This window comes from Syngnathoides biaculeatus, chromosome 15 (genome assembly GCF_019802595.1).
Source record: "Syngnathoides biaculeatus isolate LvHL_M chromosome 15, ASM1980259v1, whole genome shotgun sequence".
Classification (NCBI taxonomy): Eukaryota; Metazoa; Chordata; class Actinopteri; order Syngnathiformes; family Syngnathidae; genus Syngnathoides; species Syngnathoides biaculeatus.
In genome coordinates, this window is record NC_084654.1 from 17038101 (window position 1) to 17054641 (window position 16541).

The 16541-nt window shown below is 43.7% G+C and overlaps 1 protein-coding gene across 7 annotated transcripts in view; it reads left to right on the forward strand.

Moving 5' to 3' along the window:
* The window catches only part of eml5 (EMAP like 5), a 49618-nt gene extending 33292 nt beyond the window's left edge, over positions 1-16326 (forward strand). For 3 of the 7 annotated variants that reach the window (XM_061843927.1, XM_061843928.1, XM_061843929.1), the window contains 22 exons: positions 378-519; positions 634-786; positions 875-1006; positions 1082-1170; positions 1978-2154; positions 2231-2432; positions 2529-2655; positions 4512-4590; positions 4849-4978; positions 5062-5160; positions 6491-6511; positions 6598-6771; positions 6863-7071; positions 7258-7415; positions 7523-7637; positions 7731-7919; positions 9442-9614; positions 10638-10800; positions 10882-10985; positions 11269-11422; positions 12109-12209; positions 14000-16326. In XM_061843927.1, coding sequence (XP_061699911.1) covers positions 378-519; positions 634-786; positions 875-1006; positions 1082-1170; positions 1978-2154; positions 2231-2432; positions 2529-2655; positions 4512-4590; positions 4849-4978; positions 5062-5160; positions 6491-6511; positions 6598-6771; positions 6863-7071; positions 7258-7415; positions 7523-7637; positions 7731-7919; positions 9442-9614; positions 10638-10800; positions 10882-10985; positions 11269-11422; positions 12109-12209; positions 14000-14036 — 2928 coding nt within the window. In that variant the 3' untranslated portion in view covers positions 14037-16326. Of the gene's footprint in view, positions 1-377; positions 520-633; positions 787-874; positions 1007-1081; positions 1171-1977; positions 2155-2230; positions 2433-2528; positions 2656-2871; positions 2887-4111; positions 4591-4848; positions 4979-5061; positions 5161-6490; positions 6512-6597; positions 6772-6862; positions 7072-7257; positions 7416-7522; positions 7638-7730; positions 7920-9441; positions 9615-10637; positions 10801-10881; positions 10986-11268; positions 11423-12108; positions 12210-13999 lie in introns of those variants that run through there. The other 4 variants (XR_009798448.1, XR_009798449.1, XM_061843930.1 and 1 more) reach the window with 4 other exon arrangements.
* Positions 16327-16541: the final 215 nt, after the last annotated feature.

The following is a 16541-nucleotide window of genomic DNA, read 5'->3' on the forward strand; positions in this document are numbered from 1 at the left end:
TGCCTATTGACAAAAATAAATTGTAGCTATGAATGCTCGTTTGTTAATTTTGTTAAATGGCTTGGCTCTGTCTCTGAGTGAGGCGCCCTTGTCTTTAAGCTGTCACCGTAGTATTGATTCTTCTTTTTTGAATGCTTTACAGCTACAACTGTATTCTGACTGATGAGACCAATCGATGGGGAGAAAAGTGAACTCAGGGTTTTCCTTAATTAGCTGCTGCACTGCAAACTATCAGATCGCTGTCAAGAAATGTACCCAAAATAATTACCTTAGCGTTCTTTCTGGTCCTCAAAGCCGTCCCTCATCTTTAAACCCCACAGTAGATTATATTGTACGGTACATCTAAAGGTCCTCAAGCGCACCAATTTATCATGCAGGGTCACATGGAAGGTGAAGTCTGGGGCCTCGCCACCCACCCCCATCTCCCTCTGTGCGCCACAGTCAGTGATGACAGAACCCTGCGCATATGGGACCTTTCTCCCAGTCACTGCATGTTGGCAGTGCGCAAGCTCAGGAAAGGTGAGTCACCAACTGTTGATCATAGTGTTTCCTATTTCGTGTCTGGTGCATTTATCCTGACTGCAAGTGACTAGGTCCCGAGCCATTGACCCATGCCCTGCCTGTCCTCCACAGGTGGCCGCTGCTGCAGCTTCTCCCCCGAGGGCAAAGCTTTGGCGGTAGGTCTGAACGACGGCAGCTTCCTCATTGTGAATGCAGACACCTTAGAGGACCTCGTGTCCTTCCACCACCGCAAGGACATCATCACAGATATCAAATTCTCTCCAGGTTTGTGTCTCCCTTGTGACTCACGAATCTAGGTTTGGAAAACAGGACTCTGTCAACCAAATAGTGAGTTTGTCTTCTCTCTGTTCAGGTTCTGGCAAGTATCTTGCAGTGGCATCAGGAGACACATTTGTGGATATTTACAATGTAATGAGCAGCAAACGGGTGGGAGTGTGCAAAGGATGCCTCAACTCTATCACCCACTTGGATTGGGACAGGAGAGGTAAACAACTTTTATAGTTGATCTTTTTTCATTGACCGCTAATCACTGTGAGTCCGTGGGTTCTTTAATTCACAGGAAAACTACTCCAAGTAAATACCAGTGACAAAGAACAGTTTTTCTTTGAGGCGCCTCGTGGCAAGAGGCAGACCATCCCTGCCACAGAGGTAAGCTGGTAGAAGAAGCGCCACAGCAGCTGGAGAAAGAGACAAATGTCAAGAAGTTTAAAAAAAAAAAACTAAATTGAATTAAACTCCAAATTAACCATAGGCGTGAATATTAGTGTGAATGGGTATCTCAGTGCCCTGTGATTGGCTGGAGACCAGTCGAGCACAGGGCCCAGAAAACTAAACCAAAAAAAAAAAAAAAAGGTATATAAGGAAAACAAATACTAGTAAAATAATACATTTTACCAAAACGGTATATTTGACGGGCGGCACGGTGGATCAGCTGGTAGACCAATGGCCTCACAGATCTGAGGTCCCGGGTTCAATCCCAGACCTGCCTATGTGGGGTTTGCATGTTCTCCCCGTGCTTGCGAGGGTTTCCTCCGGGCACTCTGATTTCCTCCCACATCCCAAAAACATGCTACATTAATTGGACACTCTAAATTGCCGTTGTGAGTGCCACTGTTTGTCTTCATGTGCCCTTTGATTGGCTGGGAACTGGTTCAGGGTGTACCCCCCCTCTTGCCCGTTGATAGCTGGGATAGGCTCCAGCACTCCCTGTGACCCTCATGAAGATAAGCAGTGAAGAAAATGGATGGATGTACTTTTATGAATTGGCCTGTGGCTCAACGGTTGGCAGCTACTGGTCTAAACTCCACCTCTCAGCCAGTCTTAGCTGGGATAGGCTACAGCTCACACTACTAAGGATAAGCGGTATAAACAGATGAATACATGAACTTAAATCTTAACAAAATATCCAGTTGCCTCTGATGCAAAACATATTATAATCATATCTATGTATCTCAGGTGGAGAAGGTTGACTGGAGCACGTGGACGTGTGTTCTGGGTACGTCTGTCGAAGGCATCTGGCCTGTGATCAGCGAGGTCACAGAGGTGACCTCCGCTTGCCTTAGTAATGACAGGAAGGTGCTGGCAACAGGAGATGATTTAGGATACATAAAGGTCTTCAGATATCCCGTCAGAGTAAGCTGCTCGAGAGTTGACGCACAGAATAGCTTTATTTTAGCAACAAAGTTGATGAAAAATGTTTCTATTCCAGGGGAAGTATGCAAAGTTCAAACGCTACGTGGCTCACAGCACGCATGTTACAAATGTGCGGTGGACCCACGAAGACAGCCTACTGGTGACGGCTGGCGGGGGGGACACGTGCCTCATGATCTGGGCCCATGAACTCGAGACCCACAGGGAACTCAGACAGTGTGACAGCGAGGAGTCGGACATCGAGAGCGAGGATGATGGAGGTGTGAGAGCAGCTTCTTTGACGTTTTTTTGCAGGAGGGGGGGGGGGAATATCTCGGTTGTCAGTATATTTTTATCACTTTTTTTTTTTAAATCAGGTTATGACAGCGATGTGACAAAGGAGAATGAAATCACCTATACCATCAAAGCCTTATCCACCAACATGCGCCCCATGACTGGTGTGAAACCCCACTTGCAACTAAAAGAGCCTTCTGTGGATGAGAGGTATTTTTCACTGAAGCTGTGGAAAGGATTTGAGTATACAAAAGAAAATAAGACTTTTGTCAACAAGACCTTTTTTTTCATCACCGTCTTTTTCCTTAGCTAGAAATTCAGCTCTATACCGACCCTTTTAAAATAACTTGCACGTTTTCTGCTCTTCTTTCTTGTAATGGCTGCACTCTTTCATTGTCCTGCTTCCTTCTTTAATTCCATCTGAAGACAAGGTGTGGTCAGGTGAGTTGTTTTGTTCCATGGTTGATGGTATTTCATCCAAGTAGTCTTGATTACACGTAAATGCACAAATTTGAGGGTCAATACCCCATCTTTAGACGAACATTATTGCTCATGAAATCCACTTACTTGACTATCAGTGTGTCTGTTTGGGGTCCGTATAAATTATAGATGTATAAAGGTACTGAAAATTGGAAGATGGAGCAGCCTCCACTCTTCTTGGAATACTTTTCACAATATCTTGAATCTGTGCAAAGAACATTTTAAATGAGAAGTCCTCGCTTACAGTCTGTTTTCGTTAATGTCAAAATTATTATTATTTTTTTTGGATGGGAGTGAGGTCTGTGTGAGCCAGTCAGGTTCTTCCAAGTCAAACTAATCAACTATGCTTTTATGGAACCTCCTCTCTGCACTGATGCACAGGATTACCTAAATAGCTGAAATGTGCTCCACAATGTTTTTCTGTGTAGTTTATGAACATTTATATGTCATCAAAACATGTTTATACAGTAAGTAAACATTAACACTTGCACACTGTCAAAACAAATAGACTTCCTAAATAATAACTATGGATTGGAAATGCAAATAGTGATGAACAGCCCCCTCTTCATGTCATATCTTTGAAATGATCATCAAACTTGGCTCGTAGTTTGTCAAAGTATGAATCCAGTAAAAACCCGTAAAAATAATAGAAATCATGCAATATTTTGTTTATGAGATCAAAATGGCGGCACAGTGACTCAGCTGGAAAGTGTTGGCCTCACAGTTCTGAGGTTCCGGGTTCAATCTTGAAACCGCCTGTGTGGAGTTTGCATGTTCTCCCCGTGCCTGCGTGGGTTTCCTTCGGGCACTCAGGTTTCCTCCCACATCCCCAAAACATGCAACATTTATTGGACACTCTAAATTGCCCCAAGGTGTGATTGTGAGTGCGGCTGTTTGTCTCGATGTGCCCTGCGATTGGCTGGCAACCAGTTCAGGGTGTACCCTGCCTCCTGTCTGTTGACAGCTGGGATAGGCTCCAGCACTCCCGCAACCCTCATGAGGATAAGCGGCTAAGAAAACAGCTGAATGGATGGATAGATGAATGATCAAAATGAAGAGAAACTCTCATGGAATAGCTGAAATAGTCTATGAACTAGAGTGTGCAAGCACAGAGAGATGCCCTTGAAACGGACTTTGGTTGTCATGGTTGCAGCATGGTGCTGACTTCTCTATTTTATGTCCTCAGCGGCAGAGGTGTTGTTGAAGTGAGCAACAGGAGTGAGTATTGTATGAAATATGCTGAGTAATTCTCGTTTGTTTTTTTGTAATTGCTGCCATGCAGAGGTTCAAGGTGAGTTGCTTGTTATTGTTATACGTGTGCACAGTTCAATTGTGTGTGTATAGAAATTAAACAAGCTGCTGTTCAGGAAAGATGTGTTATGTTATTTGTCGTGGACTTTGAACTGTATCACTAGTTACAATACTACTTTTGAGTGCTACTTTATAACCACCACATTCTAATCAAAGTAAACATGCTATGGTTTATATCTTTAAACCCCTTGTAATTATTTTTTACATAACCACATCATTAATACATCGCTGGTGGCGGTGAGAAGCAGCCTTTGTAACACAGAAGTGTTTTCCAGGCCTCCTGTCAGCAGAGCCCTCCCACAGCCTGAGAAGCTGCAGACCAATAATGTCGGCAAAAAGAAGAGACCCATTGACGTAAGACTAACTTCATGATGAACCGCTCGTTACAAACAATGTAAACGCTAAAAATGTGGTTTCTGTTGTTTCAGAACAGCAAATGTTTAAAAATGCTTGCACAACATGATTGCATTTGAAAGTTTGTGTACTGCTCAAACAACCTCTCTGCCTTTGCCCTTAATCAAACGATTTCAGATATGAGTTGGCCGTGGACGTCTTTGTTGTCATGACAACCGTCTTTCTTACTCTGCCTGCCTGCTCTGACTTTCTCCATAGGATCTGGTGTTAGAGCTGGTGTTCGGTTACCGTGGCAATGACTGCCGCAATAACGTGCATTACCTGAACGAGGGGGCAGACATCATTTACCACACAGCCTCAGTTGGGATCGTGCTCAACTTGACCACCTGTTGGTTTTTACACAGGGATGTAGTTTTACACGATTCTGTAGCCAGAAGTGATAACAGCTTGTGTGTATTTGTTCTCTTGCAGCCTGCCAAAGTTTCTATGTTGAACACAGCGATGACATTCTGTGCCTGACAATCAATCAACATCCCAAATTCCCCAACGTGGTGGCAACTGGCCAAGTAGGTATGTTTGTTAGACGACAGCCGCTTGCTCCCATTTCCCTTTTCTCCAATCTACCAAGTAGCCACTCCCCCTCCCTTAAAGGTCAAGTGTCATCCCTATAAACATTCTAAAATAGATATTGTCGTGAAAAATACTTATAACATTATTCACTTCAATGTCTATCCAAAAAAATAAAAAAGAGCGGAGAGCTCGTCATCCATGCGCAAAGTTGGCATATGTGCTGCATTTACTTGTCCGTGACGTCACCCCGGACATTTGCCATTGAAAACACACTGCGGGGCCTACTGTGGGAGACGAACACACCCCTTCTGACATGGAACCTCTTTTCGAAGAAGAGAACATCTCACGATCGAGTGACGTGCCAGCCATATTTAGATGATGTGCGGATCACGGCCAAACCACCTCCCCGTCCGATCCACTTCCGTAGCGGAGATGAGCCATTGCAGCCCGGCGCCACGACAAGCGGCTGGCTCGGCCTTGTCGACAAGTCCGTGAAGGCCAAGCCAGCTGAGGTGGCTCATTTTCGGCACCAAGGTGGCTTATCACGGCGCCGAGCCAGGCCGCTTTACGGCGTTGCCGTCACATGCGGCTGAGTGCGCCATTGCCGCCAGCGAGCCCGACGCGGTAACCTTCGCCAGCGAGCCAACGCGCACATCGACACATTTAGCACCCCTGTCATACAGATTATTTAGAGACGGATTATGTGGCCCGCCCCAAACTATTTTTTTCAGTTGCTGTAAAATTGTGCCAAACAAATATGCGCGCATCAAAGATGACGTGGTGTGGCAACCCCTGACGGGACAAGCCACGAAGCTCTTGCGCTTTGCACCGGTGCAACCCATTTTTCAAGACGAACCGGGTCCCTTGGAAACTTATGAAGGGTAAATCCATCCTCTCAAGACTTGGAGCAATAACCAGCAATGCAACAAGCCGGCATTTTGGGTAACACGAAGGAACAACGAGCTATATTCCCGCTGGTAAAACTAATAGAAACAAACAAGTCCGCTGGAGGGCGCTCCTGCCCCGTACGTCACTTCCTGCTTCTTCTCGAAAACAAATCCCTCGAGAGGATTTTCACAGCGGGAGTTACAAAAAGCCATATATGTTAAAATCATGTTTTGTGGTGGGAAAAAAACAGATGGTCCATACCGGCTGCCGTTTTTTCATTAATAACATACTAAAAATCATCCATTTCATGACATTTGACCTTTAAGCTTTCTCAATGCAGTCTGCTTGCAAAAATCAGTCCATCAAATTCACTTATTTTCATATAAAAAGTTACTGGAGGCCGAATGAGCGCCTTAGTGAAAATCCATTTCTGTTCCTTTAGGTGACACTGGTGACATGTCAGGTAAGAAATGATTGTAAGAGTCTAAAGGTTTGAAAAAAAAAAAAATCAACAGTCTTGTTTCAATTTCTGCTCTTTTGCTTACTCAGCCACATCTCCATCTATTCACATCTGGGACGCCATGACCAAGCAGACATTATCGGTGCTGCGCTGTTTCCACTCAGGCGGGGTGTGCTCTGTCAGCTTCAGCGCCACGGGGAAGCTCTTGCTGTCTGTGGGCCTGGACCCAGAACACACCGTCACCATCTGGAAGTGGCAGGAAGGTACGAGTTGATCTCACGTGGGACCTCTTTAGGCAATCTTTCGAACTCTGACTGGCCACACTTTTATTTGACCTTCGGGTTTGTCTCTCAGGTGCAAAAGTGGCCAGCCGCATCGGTCACACGCAGAGGATCTTTGTGGGCGAGTTCCGTCCAGACTCAGACACTCATTTTGTCTCCGTGGGGATTAAGCATGTCCGCTTCTGGACACTAGCAGGGCGAGCTTTGCTCAGCAAGAAAGGAGTGCTGAGCTCTATCGAAGACGCCCGCATGCAGACCATGTTGTCTGTGGCCTTTGGCGCGGTAAGTGTCTTTAGGTCATTGTCGGTCACCATCAAGTTGTCTCGCTGTTGATCTACGAATGTTTGTTTTAAAATGCTTCTTTGCTACGTTATTTTTCTCTGATGAATTGCTGCTGAACGATTTGTATGCATTGCTTGCTCTGCTCTCTTAGACCACTAGATTAGTGCAGATTTGTTTTCTTTTCAGAATAACTTGACATTTACAGGTACCATAAGTGGGGATGTATGTGTGTGGAAAGATCACATTCTTGTAAGGATAGTGGCCAAAGCCCACACGGGTCCCGTGTTCACCATGTACACCACGCTCAGAGATGGCCTCATTGTCACTGGAGGCAAGGAAAGACCGTAAGTTACATGTCCTTGTTATGCATATTTCGTGGCTATGGGTTCAATAAATTATGATAATGCTCAGTATGATTTTTCATGCAGGCCATTTCTGTTTTCCTCTGCAGGTCAAAGGAAGGAGGCGCTCTCAAGCTTTGGGATCAGGAGTTGAAACGCTGTCGAGCTTTTCGATTAGAAACTGGACAGGTCATTGACTGCGTGCGTTCGGTATGCAGAGGAAAGGTAGCTATGAAATGAAAATCATAACGCTTGATCACGTCAGTCAGCAAAATTCTTTTCCCCATCTGAAGTTGTTTTTGCTCTTTGCTGTGTTAGGGTAAAATCCTGGTGGGAACCAGGAATGCAGAGATCATTGAGGTTGGTGAGAAGAATGCAGCATGCAACATTTTGGTGAACGGTCACATGGACGGCCCAATTTGGGGATTGGGCACTCATCCGACCAGAGACGTGTTTCTGTCTGCTGCAGAGGACGGGACGGTTCGACTTTGGGACATTCCGGAGAAGGTCAGTCACTCCCTTCACTCAGCCCAGCACCTCCTTGTCAGAGGTTAATTCAATTTATTGTCTTCAGTTAAGGTTTTCATTTGATGTGCTTGTGTTCTTAAAGGTCAAGTGTCATGCCTATAAACATTCTAAAATAGCTATTGTAATGAGAAATACATATAACGTTATTCACTTCAATGTCTATACAAAAAAATAAATATGAGGGGAGAGCGCGTCATCCATGCGCAAAGTTGTGGAATTCAACATCAGTTCATTACGTCACACCGGGACGTTCGCCTTTGTAAACACACTGTGCCACCTACTATGGGACACGGAAGTTTTTTTGAAAGAAGAGAACATCTCACAATCGAGCGAAGTGACCGGGGCAATATTACCCTATCGTTTCGAGCCATAGTTAGATGATATGCGGATCACTTCGGACTAACGACAGAGTCCCAGAGAGTATGTATGAGCCAGCCCGGCAGAAGCCGTCCACCGCGAACACAATCGAGTGAGGTGACCAGGGCAATATTATTCTGTTTTTTTGTTTCGTTTCGAGCCATATTAGATGATATGTGGATCACTTCTAACTAAAAACAGAGTCCCAGAGAGTATGTATGAGCCACCCGGCTGGCACCGCGATGAGCCACCGCGGCCGAAGCCGTCCGCCACGGACACAATCGAGTGAAGTGACCGGGGCAATCTTACCCTATTGTTTCGTTTCGAACCATATTTAGATGATATGTGAATCACTTGTAACTAACAACACACACCCAGACAGTATGTATGAGCCACCCCGGCCGAAGCCGTCCGCGGCGGACAAGGTGCCGCCGAAGCCGTCTGCGGCGCCGACGGGTACATCGACGCATTTAGCATCCCTGACTTAGTTACGCTGATCTTTTGTTACATTCTGAGAGGATTACGCCCCTCCCAACCAACGATTGTTTTTTTAGTAGCTCTATACACACCTACCTGTCATTTGGAACCCATGAAGCTCTCCTCCTTTCCACCCGTGCAATCCATTTTTCATGACAAACTGGGTCTTTTTGAAAAGTATGAAGAATGAATCCATCCTCCCGAGTATTCGAACAATATCCAGGAATACAACGAGCCGGCATTTTGGCTAACACGAAGGAACAAAGAGCTACCTTCCAGCAGGTAAAACTCGTAGAAACAAATGAGACCGCCCGAGTGGGCGTCTGCTACTAACGTCACTTCCTGCTTCTTCTCCAAAACAATTCCCTCGAGAGGATTTTCATGGCTGGACTGACAAAAAGCCCTATACGTCAAAATCATGTTGTGTGGTCAAAAAACAGATGGATCCATTCCAGCTGCCTTTTTTTTCGTCCATAACATACTAAAAATCATGCATTTCATGACAGTGGCCCTTTTCGTAGAATCATGACATTTTGTCCCCCTTATATCAAGTTTCAGTTCTAGATTAAACAGGACATCATTTTATCTTTAAACATCCAAGTCTAGCTGTTCAGAGTGTGACTATTGACTGACTATTTTAATTGTACTTTTACTCATGGGTCAACAGAAGATGCTGAATAAGGTGAACTTGGGTCACCCGGCGTGCACAATCAGCTACAGTCCCGAGGGAGACATGGTGGCCATTGGCATGAAGAATGGCGAGTTCATCATCCTGCTGGTTGCATCTCTCAAAATCTGGGGGAAGAAAAGGGACCGGCGCTCCTCTATACAGGATATTAGGTGAGGATGGTGGGGGGGGAAAAGGTCTAAAGTCATATGTCAGGCAAAGGCTTTAGGAAAAATAATCATATTCTCAAGTGCATTGACTCTCTGAGAGCACCATGTTGCATGTTTATTTATTTAACATTTGGTTACATCCATGGTGACAAAGGCTGCAGTCATATGCTGCAGGGTATGATGCCCAGTTCGGATGCTTTGTTAAATACAGACCCTTTCCAAAAAAAGTTTGAATGTCGTGGAAAGTTAATTTCCGTAGTTGTATTCAAAAAGTTACACTTTTGTAGCTTATCGATTCAGGGTCCATAATTTAAACAATTTCAAGCACGTAGTTTTAAATAGACTTAAAATTATGAATACCTAGTTATAATTGGCGCAACGGTGGCTCAGCTGGAAACCATTGGCCTCACAGTTCTGAGGTCCCGGATTTGTGGAGTTTGCATGTTCTCCCCGTTCCTGCGTGGGTGTTCTCCCACATTCGAAAAACATGCAATATCAATTGGACACTCTAAATTGCCCGTAGGTGTGATTGTGAGTGGGCCTGTTTGTCTCTGTGCCCTGTGATTGGCTGGCGACCAGTTCAGGGTGTACGCCACCTCCTGGCCGTTGATCGCTGGGATAGGCTCCAACGCTCCCGCGACCTGCGTGAGGATAAGCGGCTAAGAAAATGGATGGATGGATAAATAGCCACCCAGGCGGGTCCGGGATTGAACCCGGGATCTCAGAACTGTGAGGCCAAAGCTTTACCAGCTGATTCACAGTGCCGCCCAGGATGGATGGTTCTAATTATTAATTAATACAATGGGCTTCCACATCAAAACCCACAAAATACAGAATTAAAACAAATAATGTGACGAAACCAGACCAAATTTTGCAGGCCATAAATGTTTTCTACTACACTCAAAACACCTGCACAAGTCTGCCCACGTTTTATTAAATTAGTTCAGTTTTGGTTCGATGGTCTGACTTTAACTAGCGTCTTGAAACACGGTGAAGATTTGCAATTGCACCACGTCCCTCTTGTAGGTTCAGTCCAAATTCGCGCTACCTGGCCGTCGGCTCCTGCGAAAGCGCCGTGGACTTCTACGACCTGACGCTCGGGCCGCAGTTAAACCGCATCAACTGCTGCCGGGACATCCCCAGCTTCGTCATGCAGATGGACTTCTCCGCGGACAGCCTGTACATTCAGGTGCGGAGCCGTCGGTGACGCGGTCGCAGTTATCCGTCCTGGCCCGTTCCCATCGAATCCTCTTTTGGCTTCTTGAATCAGGTGTCCACGGGTGCGTACAAGCGTGTGGTGTGCGAGGTTCCGTCGGGGAAGCCGGTCACGGAGCAGTCCCACATTGACAAGATTACCTGGGCCACCTGGACTAGGTGAGATAAGAAGTACTGCACGATACTAATCCCTTGCATATTTGTGGTTCACGGTTCGTAAAGTCACATTTTTTTTTCGGTGGAACCTGAAACTCACATATAAATAGAAAAACTCATGGTATTTATGCTCTTTCTGGAATGTTCTAAAATCCTACAGCGTGGTGCCAAAGCTCTGTCTAAATATGAAAAGTAGTACTGTAATTGGTCCAAGGAAGTATGTTGAAGTCATATGGGAAGTGGCACCAAGTTTTACCACTCACCCTTCCTTTATCGCCGTGTCCAGCGTTCTCGGGGACGAGGTCGTAGGCATCTGGTCGCGGAACACGGACAAAGCGGACGTCACTTGCGCCTGCGTGTCGCACTCGGGCCTCAACGTGGTGACCGGCGATGACTTCGGAATGGTCAAGCTCTTCGAATTTCCATGTTCGGACAAGTTTGTAAGTACCACTGGATACTACTTCTACTACAGCGTTATTTGTTTTGGATTTGTCAAGGAAGTTGCAGCTTTTTTACAGAATCACAGATGTGGAACATAGCACACCCTTGTGGCTAAAACAGCCAATACTATTTCATGCTAATATGTGAAATTCTAGAATTATGTAAATGTACAAGGTTTTTATAATACATGTATTTAATCCTCCTAATACTAAACATTGAATCATCTGACATTTATCCAGTTATACAGGGGTGGATGAACTTTTGTTTTGCCCAAGTGTCACATTTGATTTTTACAATAAACATTGGCCATTCGGAGATAGGTTTGTTTGATCAAATGAAAAATAGAAATTAAGTGTATATGTACTTGTTGTACTGTTTATTGTAGTTTTAGCATTTACCAAAAAAAAAAAAAATCAACTAACCAGTTATTTCAAAAATGAAATAATGGTAATATTACCAATTGAAAGGAGCTTGATCGGATGTCTTCATATTTGCCTCTAATTCATCCCTGATCTAGCCTCAATCAGTTTTTTTAATGTTTTTCTTCCTTTCATCTTTTATCGTAATTGGCAGATGGACATATACATACATTATGTAACACGATATAATAGATGTTACAGTTAAGGGCTAGATTTTTTTCTCATACTATCATTTGATAATGTGACTTTTCAAAATTGTATTTTAGGCAAAACATAAGCGCTTTCTGGGCCATTCAGCTCACCTGACAAACATTCGCATCACAAATGGAGACCGCTTCGTGGTGAGCGCTGGTGGAGATGACAGAAGGTAGGACTTCAAATCGCATCAGAATCCCTTAAAAGAGACCCATTAGTATACATTTTGTACCACAATTTCAAAATAGTTCTCAGTTTTGTGACATCCAGTTGGCAAAATAGCTTAGCAATGAAGAATTACTGTACATCCCACTCAACAGACGCCATCTTTTCTTGTTAAGTTTTGAAAGGTCAGTGATACACTGTTGGGCCATTGGTGAGTCTGATAAACAGAAATGCCCTTGTAACAAATTTCATTTATTAATTTTCCCCATCACTTATCCTCACGAGGGTGCTGGAGCCTATCCCAGCTGGTACACCTTGAACTGGTTGTCAGCCAGCTGCAGAGCCCATATAAACAAACGACCATTTGCACTCGTACCGCACGTGAGGGCAATTTGGAGTCTTCAATGAAGCTACCATGCATGTTTTGGGGATGTGGGAGTTAAACAGTTACCCAGAGAAAACCCAACCAAGCACAGCGAGAACATCCACACGCCACACAGGCAATGCCAGATTTGAATCCAGGTCCTCAGAACTGTGAGGCAGATGTGCTGACCAGACATTGACCGTGCCAGATATTAATGAACTTGTAATTTTGTCAGGCGCCACGATTGATATACAGCAGAGGTCATCAACCTTTTTGAGGGTGAGGGCTACTTCGTGAGAACTGATTGTATGAAGGGCTACATGACTTGTTTGCAGCAAACTTCAGTCATAGTTCATGATACGTACATAAAATATTTTCGTTTTAATTCTTTGTATGATGTGACATTACAGGTATTTTAAAAATTGACATAACATAAGCAAATCAGATTCAAAATTTAAAGCTGCGGTATTTTTAGAACATGCCTCGCGGGCCCCTTAAATTGTCCTCGCGGGCTACCATGCGCCCGCGGGCACCCCGTTGGTGACACCTGATATACAGTACGTGCCCTGCGATTTGTTGGTGACCAGTTCAGGGTGTACCGTGCTTCCTGCTGGGGTAGGTTCCAGCACTCCAGTGACCCTAGTGAGGATAAGCACTACTGTACTAAAAATGAAAGAATCTATTTCGGTCAATATGTCATTATTCATTCACTGGCACACTACTTTTCCTTCTGCACCAATTACCGTAATTCAATGCCTACAGAGCGCACCTGGTTATAAGCCTCTCCGAGCATATTTGTAAAGGAAATACCATTTGGTACACACATAGGCTGCAACCGTGTAAAATCCGCAAGTGCCGACGTTGAAACTCGACATATTTACAAAGAAAAACAGTACACAGTGAGTGTAACGCTAGCGCCGCTGCGCTAACCCTAATGCCAGCACCGCACTAACAAGGCCGGTTTAAAAAAAAACAAAAACATACTGGTAGAAATCACCGAGACACGGCAGTAACACGATAGTGCAGTGCTAACAGGGCCGGACCGGTAAAAGTCACTTCCTCGGCACATATATTCCACCGGTCTCACTCTTACCTCTTCCGCTAGAGTGCTGCCTTGCGGCCATTAGAAAAAAATGCACAAATCCGCCGCATCACCGTGTTAAGCGCAGGGTTGAATGCATATGAAAAAGTCGCAGCTTATAGGCCGGAAATTACGGTATAAGCCTACTGCTATTTGAGGATTCCCCTGGAGTGCTGTTTTTGGAATTTTTCTTTTCACTTATTGGTTGCTCCTCTTTTTGTTGGTGTCGATCTATCAGTCTAATCTAGCGAATATATCGAGGTTGCGTCACTTACTGCGGGGGTTGGTTTGCAATATCAAAGGACAAATTTCCATCAGGTCTGTCAATGTTCTCTCATGTCTCCTTTTGTAGCCTCTTTGTGTGGAGGTGTGTGCACGCCCCTCACTGAAAATTTGACAAGCCCACCTGGCATGACTGCCCAATGACGTGTGAAGGAGGAGGCTGCGTGCCAGGCCCTGCAAGGAAAATTGTGCTAATTACTGCCTCAAAATTTGGCGCCTGCACTTCATGGCAAGAGTTGTGAACACAGGTGGCGTGGATTCAGACCCACCGGTATCATTACAGACTGGTACCGGTCCGTGGGACGTATAAACAAAAAAAAATCTAAAGTCTAAAAGAAGTTTATTTAGAAAATCAAGTGGATCCACCTGTGCCGCTGTGCACGTCAAACCACTTGTCTCAGCCTTGTGGGGAGAAAAAAATAACCACAATCTAGCAAATGGTGAAAAAAAAAATAATCTTTTGAGATTTTCAGAAAGGGCAAAATGGTGAGACGGAAGTGGAAAATGTGTTTTTCATTCGATGGAAACAACTTAAATGAACTTTTGGGCCGTAATTACAAAAGGTACGTTCGAGGCAAACAAGTTGCTTATCACCAAAAGTTATATAATATTTGTAAATAATGACGGGCACTTAAAAAGGTGCAAGGTGTGTGACACTCCCATCGAACACGAGTTTGAATTGCTCGGGTTTATCTACGTCACTAGTGAAGATCTTCTGCCTTCCCTTTCCGCTCTCGAGCCAACCCTCAACGTAAACGGGTCTTCTCCACGGAGGCAACCAATCAAAGGAAAGGAGGCGGTCTTAGCCAAATATGGACAAAGCGGATACGAAAGTGGGTCAAACAGAAGTAGTTGTCAGAGGGGTCTATTCTAGATGTGAGTATGTAGTAATTAAAAAAAAAATACACTTTTATACTGAGTTCATGTTAGAGATTCTAATTACCCAAAATATGGGACCTTAAAACAATTTCTCTTGGTCTTGTTGTATATCACAAACCCTGGCATTTGGACAGGGTTATATACATTTTTAAATTCACTGACAATACAGGATTATCGCTATTGGTAATTCTCACATACCAAGCAATTTCCGCGTTATGTAATTGAGGCGATGAAGGCCTCAAAATTGCCATAAAAGCACTCGATTCCATTCCAACGTCTTAATGCAAACTGGGATTTTCTGCAATGACGGAAACAAAAACAAAACTACGGAGGAAATGGAGCATAAGTAACAAAATGAAACTGCCGTCCGTTACCCCAAGATGGGGGCCAGCTCTCGAAGAGAAGCCAAACAACAACTAGTTTGAGCGTCATGGGAGGTTTTGTAGTTTGCATGTTTCAATGCCGGTCCGTCAAAATATTGTTGAACGCGAAACTGTTGTTGATGAAAATGTTTGGGGACCGATCATGTAAGGGATGCATCACTTTTGTAGGATGAGTATTCCTGTCCTACAATTGAAGGCCTATTGTTTACTGACGAAGACATTTGAAAAAAGAATAAAAAACTTACTTGTAGCAAACTCAATTAGCCTTAATGTGAGTATTACGAGTTTCCATTTTGGATCACATGGTCATTGGTGTTATTGTTTTTTTTTTGTTTTGTTTTTTAACTGTTAATTCCAAATTGTGTGGCCTTCCTCCTGAATGTAACATCCACTGTTATGTTCTGGATGTCAGCATGCCAAAGCAGACTATGCACTGTACACCCGACCCAGTCACTGTGTCACCTTGATGGTTCATCTCTGTGTTTTGTGTTGTGGTGCTGCTGGTGGTTGTTGTTGTTGTTGTTTTTGTTGAATGGTCGAGCCCGTTCATGACTTGTTGATGAGGGCAGATGTGGTTCGTGTTTGTTTATGGGTGTGCATGGACCACGATCCATCGAATCCCCCCCCCCCCCCCCCCGCTCACCATAAAAGAAAATAGTAATTTGTAACTGTAACTCGATGTTCCGATGCACGATGAACTATTTCGGTCACTTTACAGTGCGCTGCTACAATGTATTATTGTTACATTTCCATCGATATGAAGGGTGTAAATTTGCATTTTGTGTAATTGGACATATTACTTAAACGGAATGTGTTATCTGAAACAAAAGTGCAAAAATATTTTGCTTCTTTTAAGACACTATATATATATATATATATATATATATATATATATATATATATATATATATATATATATATATACACTATATGAAATACTGCATATTTTGATTTACACCAGTGTAAATATCATTTGTAGATATTCTTTTTGTATATTTTCGTGAGATGTTTCTTAAAGTCTGCTTTAATAATTAATACAAAAAAATGGGGTTCTAACTTCTGAGTGTATGATGTGTATGAAACAAAAATTATTTAACCAAATGTGATCAAATTATTGGTGCTCAATTATTAAAAAGATTTCCTGACTGCTCTTTTGTCTTGGCTCATTTTTGGACATGATTTATATTTCCAGATTGAATTTGAAACGAGTCTTGTTTTTTTTTTTTACTATTAAGGCATTTTGTGAATGTTCTAAATTCCCATTTGTATTATATTAAGACACATTTTGGAGGAGTTTCAAATGCGTGTGTATAGTATACGCTAAATCACAGTCCATCTATTTTGCCTCAT